General features: G+C 42.2%; 1 protein-coding gene across 2 annotated transcripts in view; it reads left to right on the top strand.

Moving 5' to 3' along the window:
- CDH23 (cadherin related 23) overlaps window positions 1-19786 on the top strand; it is a 1769196-nt gene that overhangs the window by 1459602 nt on the left and 289808 nt on the right. For both annotated transcript variants that reach the window (XM_077454574.1, XM_077454575.1), the window contains exons 33-36: window positions 10273-10422; window positions 10846-10974; window positions 13746-13874; window positions 19142-19369. In XM_077454574.1, coding sequence (XP_077310700.1) covers window positions 10273-10422; window positions 10846-10974; window positions 13746-13874; window positions 19142-19369 — 636 coding nt within the window. The remainder of the gene's footprint in view (window positions 1-10272; window positions 10423-10845; window positions 10975-13745; window positions 13875-19141; window positions 19370-19786) is intronic.

Here is a 19786-nt window from a genome sequence, read left to right as displayed (position 1 = left end):
CTGTCTGCGTGCTCTGTACCCAGTACATACCGCTATAATATAGGGCAGGCCCCTACTTTCAAACATCCAACTTACAAACATCTCCTACTTGCAAACGCAAGGAGACAGCAGCAAGTGAGATGAAAAAAGATGGACGACAAAACAAATTATACAGGGGTGATAACCCTTCCCTATGTTTTCCAAAAAGCTTAAAGATAGTTTTTTTGACTGGAGCTACACTTTAAAAATGTACCGGTTGAAAATGACAAACAGATTCAACTTAACACAACAAACCTACACAGTCCCTGTCTTGTTTGCACCGCCTGTATACTGCTGTTCTGAGTATATAGGGCCTGGGGGCCACACGCATTTCCTTTTTTTAATATGGGTACGGGGTTCCCCTTAATATGCGTACAAGACCCAAATAGGCTGGTAATGGGCAGGGAGGGCTACCCATGCCATGTTTCTCAATGATTTTCAACCATATTGCAGGAACCAGATATAACATTAAAACCGCAAGCAGTTTTAAATGGTGTTATTTCCGTTTAATGTCATTTTGTGCAGGGACTGTTCTAAACACGGGAAACACGTGGCACTTCACAGGCATACTACAGACACCCCGCAGGCACCATATTTAAAGGAATATTTCACTTTTTTTTTTTCACTTTAATCGTCATTAAAATCAGTGCTCCCGCCAAAACGGTAGTTTTTAAAACTTTTTTTTGCAGTGACCCATGTCCCCTGAGGCAGGAGGCAGGTCGCCAAACCCTTTTTAGGACACTATCTTGCATATTAGCCGTTAAAATGAGCACTTTCCAATTCGAACGTTCGAGTCCCATAGACTTCAATGGGGTTCTAACGTTCGTACCGAACGCGGGGGTCGTTCGCAAGTTCTGGTGCGAACCGAACCGGGGGGTGTTCGGCTCATCCCTACTCCCGAGTATGGCGATACCACATGTGTGAGACTTTTACACAGTGTGGCCACATACAGAGGCCCAACATGCAGGGAGCGCCATCAGGTGTTCTGGAGCATCCAGGACAATTCTGACATTTCTCTCCTACATGTAAAAATCATCATTTATTTGCTAGAAAATTACATAGAACTCCAAAACATTATATATGTTTTTTTAGCAAACACCCTGGAGAATACAATGGTGGTCTTTGCAACTTTTTATCTCGCACGGTATTTGCGCAGTAATTTTTCGAATGCTTTTTTTTGGAAAAAAAAACAGTTTTGGGCTTAAAAAAAAAAAAAAAAACAGTAAAGTTAGCCCAATTTTTCCATAATATGAAAGATGAAGTTACGCTGAGTAAATAGATACCTAATATGTCACTCTTCAAAATTGCACACGCTCGTGGAATGGCGCCAAACGTCGCTACTTAAAAATCCCCATAGGCGACAATTTAATTTTTTTTTTACTGGTTATATGTTTTGAGTTACAGAGGAGGTCTAGGGCTAGAATTATTGCTCTCGCTCTAACGTTCGCAGCGATACCTCACATGTGTGGTTTGAACACCGTTTTCATATGTGGGCGGGACTTACGTATGCGTTCGCTTCTGCATGCGAGCACATCGGGACAGGGGCGCTTTAAAAAAAAACATTTTTTTTTATTGTTCATTTTACTTTATTTATTTTAGTTTGACATTTTTTTCCCCAAAAATAATTTTTTTGATCACTTTTATTCCTATTACAAGGAATGTAAACATCCCTTGTAATAGGAATATGGCATGACAGGTCCTCTTTACAGTGAGATGTGGGGTCAATAAGACCCCACATCTCACCTCTAAGCTGGGAAGCCTGAAAAAAAATAAAAAATAAAATAAAAGATTGTCTTTGATCGTATTAGCGATTCGATAGAAGCACCGGAGGGCGGCGGGAGGGGGGGGGGGATGTCTATGGCTGGGTATTGCAGGGTATCACCGACTATGGCTGGGTATCTCAGAGTATGGCGTTGCAGAGTATTGCATTGCAGGGTATTGGCGGGTGTTGCAGAGCATTGCAGAGTGTTGCAGGGTATTGGCGGGTGTTGCAGGGTATTGGCGGGTGTTGCAGGGTATTGCAGAGTGTTGCAGGGTATTGCAGAGTGTTGCAGGGTATTGCAAAGCGTTGCAGAGTGTTGCAGAGTATTGCAGAGTGTTGCAGGGTATTGCAGAGTGTTGCAAGGTGTTGCGGAGTGTTGCAGGGCATTGCGGAGTGTTGCAGGGCGTTGCGGAGTGTTGCAGGGCGTTGCGGAGTGTTTCAGGGCGTTGCGGAGTGTTGCAGGGCGTTGCGGAGTGCTGCAGGGCGTTGTGGAGTGCTGCAGGGCGTTGCGGAGTGTTGCAGGGCGTTGCGGAGTGTTGCAGGGCGTTGCGGAGTGTTGCAGGGTATTGCAGAGAGTTGCAGGGTATTGCAAGGTGTTGCAGAGTGTTGCAGGGTATTGCAGAGTGTTGCAGGGTATTGCAGAGTATTGCAAGGTGTTGCGGAGTGTTGCAGGGTATTGCGGAGTGTTGCAAGGTGTTGCGGAGTGTTGCAGGGTATTGCGGAGTGTTGCGGAGTGTTGCAGGGTATTGCAGAGTGTTGCAGGGTATTGCAGAGTGTTGCAGGGTATTGCGGAGTGTTGCAGGGTATTGCGGAGTGTTGCAAGGTGTTGCGGAGTGTTGCAAGGTGTTGCGGAGCGTTGCAGGGCATTGCGGAGCGTTGCAGGGCATTGTGGAGCGTTGCAGGGCAATGCAGAGTGTTGCAGGGCAATGCAGGGTAATGCAGAGTGCTGCAGGGTAATGCAGAGTGTTGCAGGGTAATGCAGAGTAATGGGGGTATTGCAGAGTAATGGGGGTATTGCAGAGTAATGCAGAGTAATGGGGGTATTGCAGAGTAATGCAGAGTAATGGCAGGGTATTGCAGAGTGTTGGCAGGGAATTGAGGGGTTACATTTCGGTGCGCAGCGATGTGGGCACTGCAGATGCAGCCCACATCGCTGCTGACACCGATCTCTTTCCCCTCCGCTGTACCGATCGGTACAGAGAGGGGGAGGGAGGAACCGGCGTCATAACATGACGCCGGTTTGTTTACAAGTGATCACTCCGTCATTTGACGGAGCGATCACGTGGTAAACGGCCGCGCTGAGCGGTGATTCGTGATGCGCCGGGTCCTGTGGACCCGGCGGTCACGGATGCTCTCGAGTGCGCGCCCCAGGGGGCGCGCGAGAGCAGAATTCTGGGAGGCCGTTAATTAACGGCCTCTCAGAGTTAAACAACCGCCCTGAAGCCGTTAATCGGCAATGGGCGGTTGTTAAGTGGTTAATGAATAAAAAAAAAAATACAATATATAACTCAGTTTTTTTGTAAAATATGAAAGATGATGTTATGCCAAGTAAATAGATAGTTAACATATCATGCTTTAAAATTGCATGCACTTGTGGAATAGTGCTAAACTAAGGTACTTGAGACTCTCCGTAGGTGACGCTTTAAAAATGTTTATAGGTTACCAGTTCAGAGTTACAGAAGAGGTCTAGTCCTAGAAATATTGCTCTCTCAATAACATTCGCAGCAATACCTCACATTTCAAAGAAAAGGGGCTAAGCAAAAGGGGGAAATGGGACTTTACCTCACATTTGTGGTGCAAACAACTTTAACATATGTGGGCGTGACCTACGTATGTGTTCGCCACTGCACACTTTTTTTTTATATTTTATTCAATTTTTTTACACTATCCCTTTGTTCATTTTTATTTTTAATCAATTTTATTGCTGTCACAAGAAATGTAAACCTCTCTTCTGACAAAAATAAAACATGACTGGGCCTCTTTATGGAGAGATGTGGGGTCAAAAAGACCCCACATTTCTCCTCTACAATGGAAAGCATCAGATAAAAAACATTCATCTAATGTTTTCCCCAAAAAATTGTTTGCATCAACCGTGAACCGAAAGTGGCATAATGACTTCGCTTCGGGTCTCCTAGGCCATAGAAATGAGCTGAGGCCATCTTTCCTCTGCTAATCTTAATGGCCAGCCAACGCTGGATCCGTTCCTGGGTTTCTTGATGAGCCAGGTAAGCCCGAGAACCCCCGGAAAGTGATGGGAGGGGGGGCGATTCTAAAAGTGATTCAGTGGCTAATCAGCCTCTCAGATCACTTTTAGCAGAAAGAGCAACGGCTGCTGAAAATTTTAATACTGGGGTTATGGTATGTAGCTGCAACTAAACTGTAATATAATGACATATTTTCCTATTTTGGCGGTCGGCGAGTGTTTTTTAAGAAAGGTTAAACTTCTGCAATAGAGTATTAGTCCACCAAGTGATTTTTTTTTTCTGAATCTATATCTACCTGGGAGTTGTGTGTGCTTTTGCCCACTTTTGCATGTTGCAGCTCCTTCTGTTGCATTCATAAGACCCCATTCACATTTTGTGTTGCAGGAATGTGTACTCTATATTTTTTGAGGGGTGATTTACACATGCTTCTGCATATTGAGAATAGGACAGCCCATTCATTTGATCTATGCTGTGTGCATCTACAGATACAGAGTGCTGGTAAGCCCTGTTCTTGCTCCTTCCCTATGGCTCCTGCTGCTCTCAGTGTCTCCTGTAAGACCAGATAGAGGAGAGAGTGGTTCTGCTCTGCAGCTGGGACAGCATCGGATTGGTAACAGAACTATTGTACCTGTTTAGGGATGGGGTGTAGAACCGGTGGGGGGGGGGGGGGGGGGGTACCTTCATGCATAAAATGCATTAGGGTAAAAAACCTTTTGCGTTTAGAACCACTTTAAGTCTAGACTCCTTTTGGTGCCTGAAGTGTGAATAGGCTCTAAATGAAAAATACTTGACATCAAATGATGGCAGGGTGGGGCAGTGCAGCTCCTAATTCTGGTGCGTGCAGCGCGGACGTACCCTGTTGCTAGGACACGGCGGGACCTCAATCTCTGTAAAGAGCGGCATCCGTGGCTCTTTAACTTTAACTCTTTAAATGTGATTGGCTGTGTCCACTTACAGCGGGTCACATGTAAATGCGGAGATGTTGCTCCTCGCCTCACATTGACAGTGTGTGGCGAGGAGAGCCAATCAGCGGCATCTCCACACAGGGGGACATCTACCTGATCATCAGTGCCCTGATTACAAAATAGTGCCAACAGTGTCACCAATCAGTGCTCACCATTTCCCACCAGTGCCAGCAATCAGTGCCCACCACTGCCCACAAGAGCAACCAGTCAGTGCCCATTAGCGATGCCAGTCAGTGCTGGCTATCAGTGCTGCCCATCAATGCCCATCAGTGTCACCCATCAGTGCCACCTATCAGTGCCCATCAGTACCGCCTATCCATGCCACCTATCAGTGACTACCAGTGCCGACTATTAGTGCCCATCAGTGCCACCTATCAGTGCCCATAAGAGCGGCATATTAGTGCCACTTAATCAGTGCCCATAAGTGCCACCTCATCAGTGCCCACCAGTTCAGCCTATCAGTGCCGCCTCATCAGCGCACATCAGTGATTAAATACCAACAAAAGAAAGCTCTATTTGTGTGAAAAAGATGATAAAAAAATTGAGGTACAGTGTAGCATAACCACGCAATTGTCATTCAAAGTGCGACAGCGCTGAAAGCTGAAAATGGCCTGGGCAAGAAAGGGGTGTAAGTGCCCTGTAGGCAAGTGGTTAACTGCTTTAGGACCACCTCCTGCACATTTACGTTGGCAGAATGGCACGGCTGGACACAAGCACGTACAGGTACGTTGCTCTTTACGTGCTCAGCCGCGGGTCACGAGCGCGCCGCTGCCAATGCACTCATGACCCGGTCCTGAGCTCCGTGACTGTGGCGCACTTGTGACCCGGTCCTGAGGGAAAGACGATCAGTGATGTCAGACGCCAAGCCACAACCCCTACAGTTAAAAAAAAAACACACACACACGTAACCCCTCCCCGCCCCCTAGTGGTTAACTCCTTCACGGCCAGTGTCATTTACACAGGAATCAGTGCATTTAAATAGCACTGATTGCTGTATAAATGACAATGGTCCCAAAAATATGTCAAAAATGTCCGATGTGTCTGCCATAATGTAGCAGTCACAATAAAAATCGCTGATCGCCTCCATTACTAGTAAAAAAATATTAATAAAAATGCTATAAAACTATCCCCTATTTTGTAAACGCTATAACTTTTGCGCAAACCAATTAATAATCGCTAATTGAGATTTTTTTAACAAAAATATGTAGAAGAATACGTATCAGCCTAAACTGAGGAAAAAAAAAATTATATATATTTTTTGGGGATATTTATTGTAGCAAAAAGTAAAAAATATAGATTTTTTTTCAAAATTGCTGCTCTATTTTATAGCGCAAAAAATAAAAACCGCAGAGGTGATCAAATACCCCCAAAAGAAAGCTCTATTTGTGGGAAAAAAAGGACGGCAATTTTGTTTGGGAGCCACGTCGCATGACCACGCAATTGTTAGTTAAAGCGGCGCAGTCCCGAATCGCAAAAAGGGGCCTGATCCTTTGGCTGCAAATTGGTCCGGGTCTTAAGTGGTTAAAGGGGTTTTTCACCTTAATGCATCCTATGCATTAAGGTAAAAAAACTTCTCTCACTGACTGGCCCTTCAGCCCCCTTGTTTTACCTGTATTCCACCGCCGGAGATACGCTCTTCTTCTCTGCCTGGGGTTCTCGGCTCTTGATTGGATAGCTTGATATCAGCACAGCCATTGGCTACCGCTGCTGTCAATCAAATCCAATGACGCAGGCACTGCGGGTGGAGCCAAGTCCTACATTTGGCATCTATGGATGCCTAATGCTAGACTCGGGAGCGTGTCCACGAGCAGGGCTGGACTGGGACAGAAATTTGGCCCTGGACTTCATCCAGACCGGCCCACTTACATTTTGAGTGTCCCATCACCAGCCACTTACAACAGAGTGTCGCATTACCAGCCCCCTTACATCAGTGTCCCATCAGCACCCCCTTACATCAGAGTGTCCCATGAGCAGCCCCTTACATCAGAGTGTCCCATCAGCAGCCCCCTTACATCAGAGTGTGCCATCACTAGCCCCCTTGCATCAGAGTGGCCCACTGAGCCATCGGCCCACCGGGAAACTCCCTGTAGTCCCAATGGCCAGTACATGCCTGTCCACGAGGTAACACCTGGAGAGTGCTTCTCCTAGGGGGTTATACGATGCGGGGAGGAACTACCAGTGCTGCAGAGGGACCCCAGAAGTCGAGGATCGGGGCCACTCTGCAAAACTGACTGCACAGTGTAGGTAAGTATGACAAGTTTGTTATTTTTAAAAGAAATACAAAACAGAGCCTTACAATCACTTTAAACTTTGACAATAAAACCTGAAAGCTGATTGATTTCTATGCAGAGCTGCACCAGATTTTGCACTCTCCAGTTTTAGTAAATAAACCCCACTGGTTCTTTTTAATGCCCATCTGTAGTAAACCTTATACACTTAGCTTGGCACTGGTGGGCATGACGATGAAGTGCTCTCCCCAGTCCAAAGGTTGATTGAACTCATGGAATTACAGTAATATATCTTTCACTGCACACAAGTTTAGATGCTGTAATTACACTTTCTTAATGCATAGTAGGAATCGGAATATGAGACTAGAATTCCAGGCCTCTCCCTCTCCATTTCCTGAGAGACAGGCTTTTCAGTGCGGTCACTTTTGCAATGTTATATTTCATAATATGTTTACTTCTGTTTCTTTGTTTTAGCTCTATGAGTGTAAAAGCAAAGTAAAAATTGTATTTGAAATATGCAGCCTTTTTACTAATACAGGTACTGTATTGTATTAGCAGATCGAATTTGTACCAAGATATAAAAATGTTGCATTGAGTGTAATCCATAAATGTTCATACACAGTGAAAGTTTAGAAGCATAAATGTCAAGAGCTCTTATATAAACTCTCCTAAACAGTTGTTTATAAAACTACAGGAAATCGGAAAATGTGTAAAATAAAGATAATTGCTTTTGTATATTTTGTATTTTGGTTTATTGCAAATCTATGTATTATTAATATGCATTTTTATGAAAGCACTGTTACTTCTTTAATGTTTAATATCTCTACAAATTACTGCATAATACAAGAGCCTGACATTGTTTTGCTCAAATTACATTTTATTGCTAAACTGTGTATTTTTTCTTACGTTATGTTAAGAAATTTGACATCTTTAAATCCCAGGTGGCTTTACCGTGTTGAATATAAATGCAGGAAAATGCACATAGATAGATGAAAACACATTCTATGTTCTGTCAGTCGTACTCGAAGAGTACAATTTTGATGGACACATAAGAACAGATGGCAAAACAGAAGCAGTAATTGCAGCTCTAGACTCTAAAACCTCTCAGAGGACAGTTTGAAGTGCTATGCCAATGTCTCTGTGTAACAAGGAATGCATTTGCTGTATGTAGGAGTTGGAGAGAATTGAGGTGACAAGTAAATATTTAAGGTTGTGAACCTATGAACTTTAGCTCAGATGGAAGATATGGCGAGTAATTGTTTCTGGAAATTTCTCAGCGAAACTCAGCTTGACCATGCTGGTTGCATGGTGTTTGTTTTTCTGCTAGCATGTCATTATTTTTCAATGTATTTTCTCCAGATGATCAGCTTTTCTCTGTCAATGCCTTGTGGTTATGTCTTGTCTGGGTCCTGCATGTTAAACCTGTATAAGTGAACACTTGGAAAACACAGCTGCATCATCTTGGGTTAAATCGGCAGTACACTTCAAATTGCCTATGCTAGCTGTGGTGCATCATCATGCTTGGTCTTGATTTATGACTTTGTGGCTGCTTTGCCGTGTCTAGTGAGAGTTATATTGGTTCTTTATTTAGATCAACTCTTGTCTCTCCTTTCCTGACAAAATGATCATGTGACATATCCTTGTAGACCAAAGTTCCGGTGAGGTCTGGAGTAAAAAGTAAAGATGTTAATAGATGGATGCTCGGCATGACAGGAGTTAAAGGGGCTTGGTTTGGGAGGAGTTCCTCTTAGTTTGAAGGAAAATAAGGTGGCAGGGATAAACTTAATTGGTGTCTAGGTTAGGAATGGGTGGAGCTGTGGGAGGTGGTCAGGCAGTTGGTCTGAGGAGGTAATCTGTCAGATATTAGCTGAGTTGGGGAATACTTCCCTTACACCCTGCATTCATGTTCATTTTTTGGTGCTGAGGAGTTAGGCAGTGGTTGGTGTTGGTTTGCCATGCATTTAGTGGGGTACAAGGTCCTTTTAGATGCGATTTGTTAGTCTCCAAATGGGTGGTGTTAATTAAATTGTACGAAGGTACTTTCTTCTTTTGATGTCTAATAGGACCGTGGGGCTCCATTTACACTGTGTTAAGTTATTTGTCTGTTATTTATATAATTTAGTTATAAAAAAAACTCTTATGGCCATTTAACTCCAGGTCTTTGTGGTTATTTACAGGTATTAAAAATGAGCAGACTGGAGACAAGCCAAATTTGGTACCCTAGTCATGTTTAGGGCAAAATTTGAGAAAAACCTGTGCTTTAGATAGCAGATGTTTTGTTAATTTAATATCTGTTGCAAATGTGCAAGAAAGTTTTTTAAGGGCCCCATGCATAAATACCTAATTTAGTCCTGACTTTTTATTACAAGTTATACAATGCATCAGTATATAAATATCTCAGTTCTTCTATGGCCATTCTATGTAAGTGCAAGCAAATAATTCATATATTAAATAATTAAATCAGTAAGTGCCGCTCAAGACTCCACCGGGTCCTCTTATGTACCAATCGCTTGGAGTACTGTCAAGGACGGAACTCATCCCAGCTCTAGACATCTAATGGAAAAGGGAAAAGTCCTGGAAGTTGCACATCTCTGCAAAACCCTGTAGAAAAGTGTATGCTTCAGCCCAGGCTTCAACCAGGCCATAACTAAGCTCTGTGGGCGGCTTGAAACAGGTTGGGGGTGTGGCCTGGTTGGAGCCCGGACTGAAGTTGTCATACACTTTGTGGGATTTCCAGGACTTTTTCCTTTTCCATTGCAAGCAAATAGTGCATTTTCAAAATAAAGTGATTTGTGTGTCCTTATGGTCCAAACAACAGGCACCTATTCCCAGACCAAGCAAGTGGCAAAAAATTTATGAGAATAAAAAATTGATCCATGATTGTGTCCCCAAACCAATTCTGACCTGTGTCAAACTTTCAAATACGAATGCATGTGCCAAAGGCATCTGAATTGACCATTTACCATATGGACTGCATAACTAAAAGAAGGTCAGCATAGCTCGCTTTCCAATTGTCAGAACCACCCTTTCATAGCCAGATAAACAGTGTAAAAATAGAGCATAGTTTGATGGAATTTATTCATTTGTCTCTACAGGTACAGATTACAGTTTTGGATGAGAATGACAATAGCCCTCAATTTGATCCAACATCAGAATCGGTGGCCAATGTGGCAGAGGACTGTCCCACAGGCCGCAGGATAGCTCTAGTCATGGCTAGAGACCCAGATGCTGGAAATAACGGCGTGGTAAATAAATTTATGATATTTTTGATACATTTTGGGGGCAGTAATGCACCTACCACTAGGGTAAAATGGAGGCTGCCATTATTGACCCCTCCTTCTGAAAATGTTAGGTGCCTGGCTGCACCTTTTTAACACTTGTGATAATTGCTCTATTAGGTATGCAGATCAGGACTTCTGACTTTATTTCGACTTCCCTGATCTGCATTATTTTTTCTGGGGCTGTGACTTTAAAAAGCATTGAAGCAAGTGGACTAGCATAGTAAAGGTTTATTGCTGGCTGGTTTTGTTCCATGGCATGGACAAGTGCATTATGATCCTAGAAGGACTCTCTTCTTAGACTATATTACAAAGAATTACTATTGTATATAATGCTCGGATTAAAAAAGCCACAATTGGTAACATGTATTTTTTTATCATTTGTCAAAGGTGACCTTTTCCATAATAGGTGGCAATGCAGTTGGGCTGTTTGAAATCCGCACGACTAATGACACATATGGTGAAGTTTTCCTAATGAAATCCCTCGACAGAGAATTGCAGGAGCTGCATGTGTTAAGGGTAACAATAGCTCTAGTTTCTAATATATAAGATATTTCTTTTTCTTAACTTCTGTTTGCAGATTATTTTGGATGTTTTGTTTTTGTCCCCTTTTATATCCATCTGCGAATGTCATTACAGTTTTTATTTTAGCCATGAGGTATACAAATTTGCATATGGAATCACCTCTTGTATCACTTATCTGATCACTTGCAGTGTCTAGGTTGGGCCACATCCCTGCTGAAGCACTTAATGAAAGTGAAAAAAGAAGCATCATACTGATAAGCTCTCTTTCTGTCACTCTGCTTTCTCTTCCTGTTAGCATGTAACTTGTTATCACATGGGCACAGAAGATCACCAGATAGGCTACTTGTGCTGCTTCTCCTTTTCCAAAATCCCTTTTTCCATGTTTTGAAGCTGTATCATGAGGAATGCACAGAGGCAGCTGAAATTATCATATTGCATGTACCTCCCACAGTTCTACCCAAATATATTTCCAGGAAAACTTGAAATGACAGTATTTTGATTGGAATTGTCTTAAAGTATAGGCTTCAGCTTTGGAACATGTTGCAGCTTTGGAACATGTTGCACGTTCCGCCCGTATTTAGGGTGGAACATGTAACATGTTCCAGACACTGCCGTCCCTCCCCCCAATCCCCCCTTCCTGTAGCAGTGGGCAGGGGACACTGTTGATGGGGAAAAGGGCCTCTTCCCAGGCAGTGGGCTTATCAGAGTCTGGAACTTTAACAAGAGGGCCCCCAGATCCCGCCCCCCCCATGTGAATGGGTACCTGACAGAAACCATGAATCAGACCGAGACAGAGGTACAATTAAATCACGCTTGTTTATTAATAAAAATAAAAAGGTAAATAGAGTAAGCATATTCAAAGCATAGCCAGAGTCCAGTAACCGGATCGAGTAGTCAGCCAGTCCAGAGTTCAATAACCAGATCAGGTAATCAGCCAGGCCATAAGTCAGGGATCAGGAGCCAGAAAGGATGTCAGAAACCATGAATCAGACCGAGACAGAGGTACAATTAAATCACGCTTGTTTATTAATAAAAATAAAAAGGTAAATAGAGTAAGCATATTCAAAGCATAGCCAGAGTCCAGTAACCGGATCGAGTAGTCAGCCAGTCCAGAGTTCAATAACCAGATCAGGTAATCAGCCAGGCCATAAGTCAGGGATCAGGAGCCAGAAAGGATGTCAGCAATCCAGTCTTTAAACAGAACCGCAGGAGATGGTTTCTTGTGATGTGACCAAGGCGAAGGTAGATATGAAGTGAGCTGGACAGCTTTAAGTAGGCAGGTCAGACAAGCTGGATAAGGAACAGCTGGTAACTGAGGAGAGAGATGAGAGCTGGCAATTAGCCTACAGCTGAGCAGCCAGCCCAGAGAAGGAAGGGCTAAGCCAGCTCTGACAGTACCCATTCACCAAAATAGTGTCCCTCTAAGTAATCAATTGTCAAGCACCCCTTGCCTGCAAAGTCTGAACTGTCAAAGTACAGTGCAGGCATAGGGCAGGGGCCTCTTCTAATTTCTGGGTCCAGCGGGCATCGTGAGTGATAATGGACTACATTGAGGGACATTATTTTTTTTATTATGTTTCCTGTGGTTCTTACTTTTTGACACTTTTTTGGTGAATGGGTAGGGGTACAATGTAGATTCCAATAAGCCCCTCGCCGGCAGACACGGCAACCACAGCCCAGGGTTGTTGAGAACAGGCCCTTGCCCCCATCAACTTGGGGACAAGGCGCTTTTGGGGTGGGGGGGCAGAGCCCCTCCTGCCTCAAAGCACCCACCTGGTGTGGTTCAGGAGGGGGGGCACTCGTCCCCTCCCCTTTTCTGACCTGACTGGGCTGCATGCTCGCATAAGGGTCTAGCATGGTTTCCCCTTAAAATCCATACCAGACTCGAAGATACTGGTATAGACTAAGGGGGACCCTATGCCGTTTTTTTTTACATTTTTCTATTGCTGGGCAATGCCGGCATTCCTTATCTTTACATTCATCTGTTAGTGGGGAAGCCCGCTGACAGATGATGACTCATGGTTGTCAAGGATGCGGGCGACCGGCTTCCTAGCCCTCTGCTTAACAATCAGCTATTTATTCACACAGAATTTAAATCGATCAATTCTTTTTTGACTGAACAGAATTCTAATTGTTCTAAAAAGTTGGAATTTGGTAGAAAAGTAATAAATGAAACAAATTTTAACGAAAACAAAACAAAATTTTATGAAAGAAAAATGAAACTAAACTAATTCCGAAACCAAACTAAACGAATTTCATAACAAAACGAAATTAGTAACATAACTAATCTATTCGAAACAAAACAAAACACATTTTTCCGCTCTGTACATGTCTAAGAATTAGTCCCTTATAAATAACTAAAATGATCAATGATGCCAGTGGGAACTTATTTGAGAAGCAGAAATTGTTCATTGCAAAAGGAACCCCTAGCAACCTCTGGAGGAACCCTAGTTGAGAAACCGTGCGTTAAGTGTTGGTTGACAATGTCCTGAACCATGATTACTAAAAAGTCAGTACTCATGATATATAATTGCATAGATGAGTTACTTGAAATAGTGTAAAATATTTACTGATTTTCTTTACAGACTTCCAAATGTGCTATTGTAGTTTTTAGTAGACTTTGTCATATCACATATTTGTATTCTGTTTTAAAATAGGAGAAGTTATTTGTATGTGAGTACTAAAGTCAATTGAATGCACCTTCTTTGGAAACCTATGGCTTCTACCTTGTTGTCTTACTACACAATTTCTTCTTAACTATTTAGATTCAGGCAACAGATAAAGGATCTCCATCTCGAAGAACAGACTATACCCTAACAGTGAACGTCTTAGATGTGAATGACAATCCTCCTATTATTGGTAGTCGATATGGTTACAATGTTAGTGTGTATGAGGTATGTGAAAAAATGTTGCTGCAAACTTACACTGTTGAATTCAGTACAGTAGAAATGTACAGTAGAAATCTTAAAAGCAGTGGCGGCCCATCTATTAGGGGCACAGGGGCACCGCCCCCCTAATCCATGTGCCCAGCCCCTAATCTAAAAGCCTGACGCCAGGCTTTTTTAAAGCACATGATTAGAGTCGGAGGTGGACTTGGGGCGCAGTAGTCCACTTAGTTGTGTGACATTTAATATTTACTAAAGTCTTCCTGTTTCACCTGGCCAATCAGGAAGCGGGTCCTGAGTCTCATTTGGCCAGGAGTCCTAAGCCACAATTGGCCGTGAGTCCTAACTCCTGATTAGCAGGGAGGAGAAGCGGCAGCCGGCACTCAGGAAGAGAAGCGGGGGAGAAGACGACGCATGGATGAGGTAAGTACAGGGGCGGGTGGGGGACCTAGCGGCTGATGGATGATCGATCAAGCGATGGTGGGGGGGTGCGCTGATCAATTGAGCGAGTGCCAGGGGGGTAGTTATGTAGTGTTCCACCCCCCCCCCCAAGAAGATTGAGCCCTATCCACCACTGATGACAAGGCTTCTAAAGCAGAGAATATACCAGAGAATATACCATAACAGATACTGCAAAACTTAAAGGGGTTGTAAAGGTAAATGTTTGTTCACCTTAATGCATTCTATGCATTAAGGTGAAAAAACATCTGACAGTGCCGGCGCCCCCAGCCCCCCCAGCCCCCCCGCCGTTTTACTTACCTCACCCCTCGAAAGTCCCGCGCTCATCCCCATGATGTCCTTTCCACCATTCAGCCTGGCCGCTGATTGGCTGGATGGAAAGCAGCGCAGCCATTGGCTCGCGCTGCTGTCAATCACCTCCACTGACGTGGAGCGCCGGAAGGCGGGGCCGTGTGATACAGCGAGCGGCTATAGCCGCCGGCTGTATCACGGGAGCGCGCCCGCAGGTGCTTCTCACTATGTGAGGGAGCTCGCATGAACGTGAGAAGCACCTGCGGGAGGAAGCTGAGACAGCCGCCGAGGGACCCCAGAAGAGCAGGTTCGGGGCCACTCTGTGCAAAACGAGCTGCACAGTGGAGGTAAGTATACCATGTTTGTTATTTAAAAAAATTAAATAATTAACTTTACAATCCCTTTAATGTAAAAAATAAAGAAAAATTGACAATGCAAGAAAGAAGAAGCTGCATTAGTTTCCTTTTCTCAGACTTTTTCATTTATTTGACCTGGTCATGCTGCCAGCAGTACTAACAGCTATATCAGCCTAAAAGGCTGTTATAGGGCCTGGGGGTGGAAAGGGGGCCCTCTGTTGGGGGGCTTTTGAGGAAAATTAAACATAGAATATCTGTTGTGCATGTGAAGATAAAACATACCCATCACTGTATTATTAAGCACTTCATGACAAAGGTGAAACAAATATTAATGCCTGAACACAGTTTTGGCTCTTTGGGGTGCATTAGGAAAACTGTACATATCATTGCAACGACTTATGGTATCCAGGTATTTATACCTTGCTTTTCAGGACATTTTTTTTTTAAAGTTTATTTATTTAATCTAAAACAAATTATCTTACTCCTAATGCTCCCACCATCCCCCCCCCCCCCCCCCCCCATCGATACCACACATTAGTGCAGATTTTGCTTTTTTATCCTAAAACACACTGACACTGATTTTTAATTACAATTATTTTTATTGTACCTAAAATACATTGATCTTCATCTTTATTCACGACCTTTGACACTGCCTTTGACTTTGTGTGTGGCTTTTGACTCTAACCCTGACCAGGATCAAACCCTGATCTAGCTATTTTATCTCTATTTTTTATCACTATCATTTTTAACCACGTGCTGCATATTTACTGTTGCAGAGCAGCCCCAGTGCACTGAACCACGTACATGTACATGATCCAGCAGTTACGGGTAGGGGGCACCTGCATGCACGTCTGCCACCTTGGCTATGCTGTCCTTCGCTCCTGCACAAGCCGATTGACTGAGCGAATAACAGAAGAGTGCTTTGTGTTGGTAAACAACACAGAGCTCTCTACAGACAGCGGCAAGGAAAAACCAGCACATTGCCTTGTAAAAACAATACACAGTGAACATTGTAGGCACACAATTAACCCCTTGATTGCCCACAAATTTTAACCCCTTCCCAGCCAGTGTCATTAGTATCAGCCAGTATCATTAGTACAGTGACCGTGAATAATATTAGCACTGATCACTGTATTAGTGTCACTGGTGATGTCAGTCAGTCCCCCTCCCCCACGTCAGTTAGTGTCAGATTTCCCAACGCAGTCACACTGTAAGTCACTAATCGCTGCCATTGCTAGTATATTTAAAAAAATAATAATTCCAGTATATATTCCTTCATTTGTAGATGCTATAACTTTCAAGCAAACCAAACATTATACACTTATTGGGATTTTTTTTACTAAAGACATGGCACAGAATACATTTTGGCCTAAATTTATGAAGAACTTAAATTTTTGGTATTTTTGAATTCAATGTTTTGTAGCAGAAAGTAAAAAAATATTGTTTTTTTTTTCATTTATATAATAATAAAAAAAAAAAAACAGTAGTGATCAAATACCACCAAAAGAAAGCTCCATTTGTGTGAAAAAAAAATTATATAAATTTCATTTGGGTACAACGTTGCATGACCACGCACTTGTCAGTTAAAGTATTGCAGACCTTGCCACTTTCCTTGGAACTGTGCAAGTGCAACAGTTGATTGATGATCATACTCACTTTGCACATTTTCACAGACTAACCACTTTTTCTTCAGAATAACGAAAAGGTAGGACTGCAATGTACATAAAAGGGAGAGTTATTTTCTCAACAAAAATATAGTCACTCTTTAAGACCTGGCACTCTTTACTGAGTAACATTGATTGTGTCTGAAAAGGATGACTTAAAGTACCAAAATCATATGATCAGCATGACTGGCCTAGCAGTGAATATTTCATTGGGAGGTCCACAATGGCAGCCCCATATTTCTCTCAGCAACAGCAGGCATCGTTTTTTTTTTTTTTATTATTATTATTATTTTTAACACTGTATTGGGCTGGAAGCCATGATATGTATAGAGAATTTGTTTAGTTTTTGCAGCCTTTTTTGTAAAACAATAGTTATTACAAAATATATATTATTTCTATTTTTACAATTTGAGCAGTGTTTTTCAACCTTTTTCAGACACATATCTTTTAAGCAGAAAATTTAGTAATTACCCTTTCATATGGTCTCTGCTCATTTGATTATGTTAGAGGCATAGAGCAATTATCCACTACATTTAAAGAATCTTGGCTAGAATTTAATGATGCGGAGGAAGGTTAGACTGTCAATAGATCTAATGAGAATATTTTGCGGACTCGCAATATGTCTAATTGCTGATTCCAATTGATTTGCAATTATACTGCGATTGTATTTGATTCAATTTTCTCATTTGCCTTTTTGGTGTCATTTGGAAACTTTAGGTATAATAAATTAGTTTCCTCAGCACTTACAGTAAAATTTGTCTTGTCAATCTACCACAATTAATCTACCACTAGAAATATGTGCCAAAAAATGAATCTACCACTAGAAATATATTGCAAATATAACGGGCAAAGTGGGTGATATCACACTGCACAGGTTGAGCGTACTTTACTTATCATTAACTGTTACAAATTTTCAATATATCTTCCAGGAGCCCCAAAATTCAGGTGTGTTCTGTATGCAAATCTAAATTTTTGTTGTAAGCCAAAGTGTATACATGTTTCCTGCCTGCAATCCCACAATTCTGTGCAAAATGCCTTAAACCCATTGAGTGATTGCCAAATTATACTGTGAGGTGCCAGAGTATCTAATAACATAGCACCCATGTGACAGCATGGCATTTGTTATTTGTCTCTGGCTTATTTAAGTGATGCCGTAGGTCACACCATGATTTAACAGAAGACTCTACAAATGCCCACCACAGACTAAGTGCTGTATATAGTAGTAAGGAAGCCTAGTGATACCACTGATATATTAGAGCATACATAACCATTCAATCTGGGACTGCCTACCTATCTCTGTAAAGTGTAGGTATACTCTGGTCCCTTCTTGTCTGGTAAATATACCACTGGAATAATTTCTTTAAATCTTTTTTATAAATGAAAGAAGACCTGATGATCCTGTCAGAATTCAAGAGTTTCACTGTGTGCTCTGTCTGTGTTATCCAAAGGTCTATTTAGCCCTCCTAGTTCTTTTCAAATGAAAACTGGGCAGGGCTGACACCACTTAGTCCAAGAGAAATACTGTGTTTACATATTTCTGACAAATCAACAGGTATTTTTCTTTATTTGCATGGTTTTTAAAGGGATAAAACGTGGGGAAATGTGCATGCATTGAAGAGATGTACTGCATATGGTTTTATTTATTTTTTTATTTTGCCTTGACATACTCTTTAATTAATGACTTATCTAAATTGCACAATTTCCATGGATATTTTAATTTTCTCACAACTTTATATGTATTTTATCCCACACAGATGACTAGTCTGAACCAAATGTATTTGTTAAAGAAGACGTGAACTTTGATTGTGGAGATGAGCCTTTGCCATAATCTGTAAATATGCACAACGTGCTTGCAGATAATGGTGCATACTTATCTCCTCCTCTGCTGTACTCCAGTGATGATGGGTTTAGGTACCTGTCAAAGCTGCATTCCCCGCTGCCCCATTTTCACTGCTGATTCTATTAAATGTGGAGCTTCTTTCACCATTGGACAGCCACTGATGATTTAACTGTTGCACATGCGCACAAGAGTTACAAGATGTGTCCCAGACACCTGGCCCATTCCCGGCATTTGTAAGATGAGTTGAGAGATTACACTGCATAGAGCATGCCCCACACAGTGTACACAGAACAGTAAAATTGCTAGTGAAAAGCGCTTCTAGCATTTTTTTTATTTTTCATTACATTATTTTTTTTCTTTAAAATTCTGAGCAGAATGTGTTTTATTAATGCCTTTACCAGTGCATTTTTATTTATTTTTTGGTGGTGTTGGCATTTGTCATGTAAGAAATGGAAAAGGTGTAGTATCATTAACGTTTTGCACTACATGAGTGTCTGTTTCAGAATGCCAAGAACTTGCTGTCTCATTGTATACTATTTTTGTGTTCAGTATTTTTTCCCAAGAAAAAGCATGTTTTATTGTTTGATACCAGACAACTTTATTGTTATTTTTTGCTATACCTAAATCATGTTCAGTCTTTTGTTTGGTTGTTTTGTCTTTGTGCAGAATGTTGGAGGTGGAACATCAATAATTCGAGTAAATGCAACTGACAAGGACAAAGGACTGAATAGTGTTCTTTCATATTACATCACACAAGGCAACGATGACTCAATTTTCCGCATGGATAGGCTCACTGGGGAAATTTCCACAAGGCCATCCCCTCCTGATCGTGAAAAACAGAGCTTCTATCAGCTGAAGGTGGTTGTGGAGGATGAAGGAAATCCTGCGCTTTCAGTGAGTACTTTCTTAAAGCAGCGTTAATCATAATACCTTTTAAAAAAAATATGATCCTGAAGATTGCAGAATATTTATTCAGCAGTCCTCTGTCATTCGTTTCTTCCTTTAATAAGCATTTGATGGCATTACCATAATTGTACGTGCACGTTCAACGCATCTATGTGCATCTCCATGCAAATGGGCGTGTCCTGGTAGGATATTGGCAGATGTGCCAGGCCTGTGTTTTTGCACATGTGTACCTCTGTTCTGGAGAGCACCCTGACACGAATGGAATGAGATCTGCACTACAGCTGTTTAATTGGAGGAAAAGTAACATACAGGAACGTGCAAACATAAATGCATGCATCGGGCAACTTACACGTGAAAGCATTGATTGCTTTACTGATGTCGCAGAGCGGCACACATGATGGAGAG

The sequence above is a fragment of the Lithobates pipiens genome, unplaced genomic scaffold (genome assembly GCF_037356315.1).
Source record: "Lithobates pipiens isolate NorthernLeopardFrog02 unplaced genomic scaffold, aLitPip1_a1.2 Scaffold_25, whole genome shotgun sequence".
Classification (NCBI taxonomy): Eukaryota; Metazoa; Chordata; class Amphibia; order Anura; family Ranidae; genus Lithobates; species Lithobates pipiens.
Note: the sequence above shows the minus strand (reverse complement) of the source record. Positions and strands in the feature narration are given on the sequence as shown.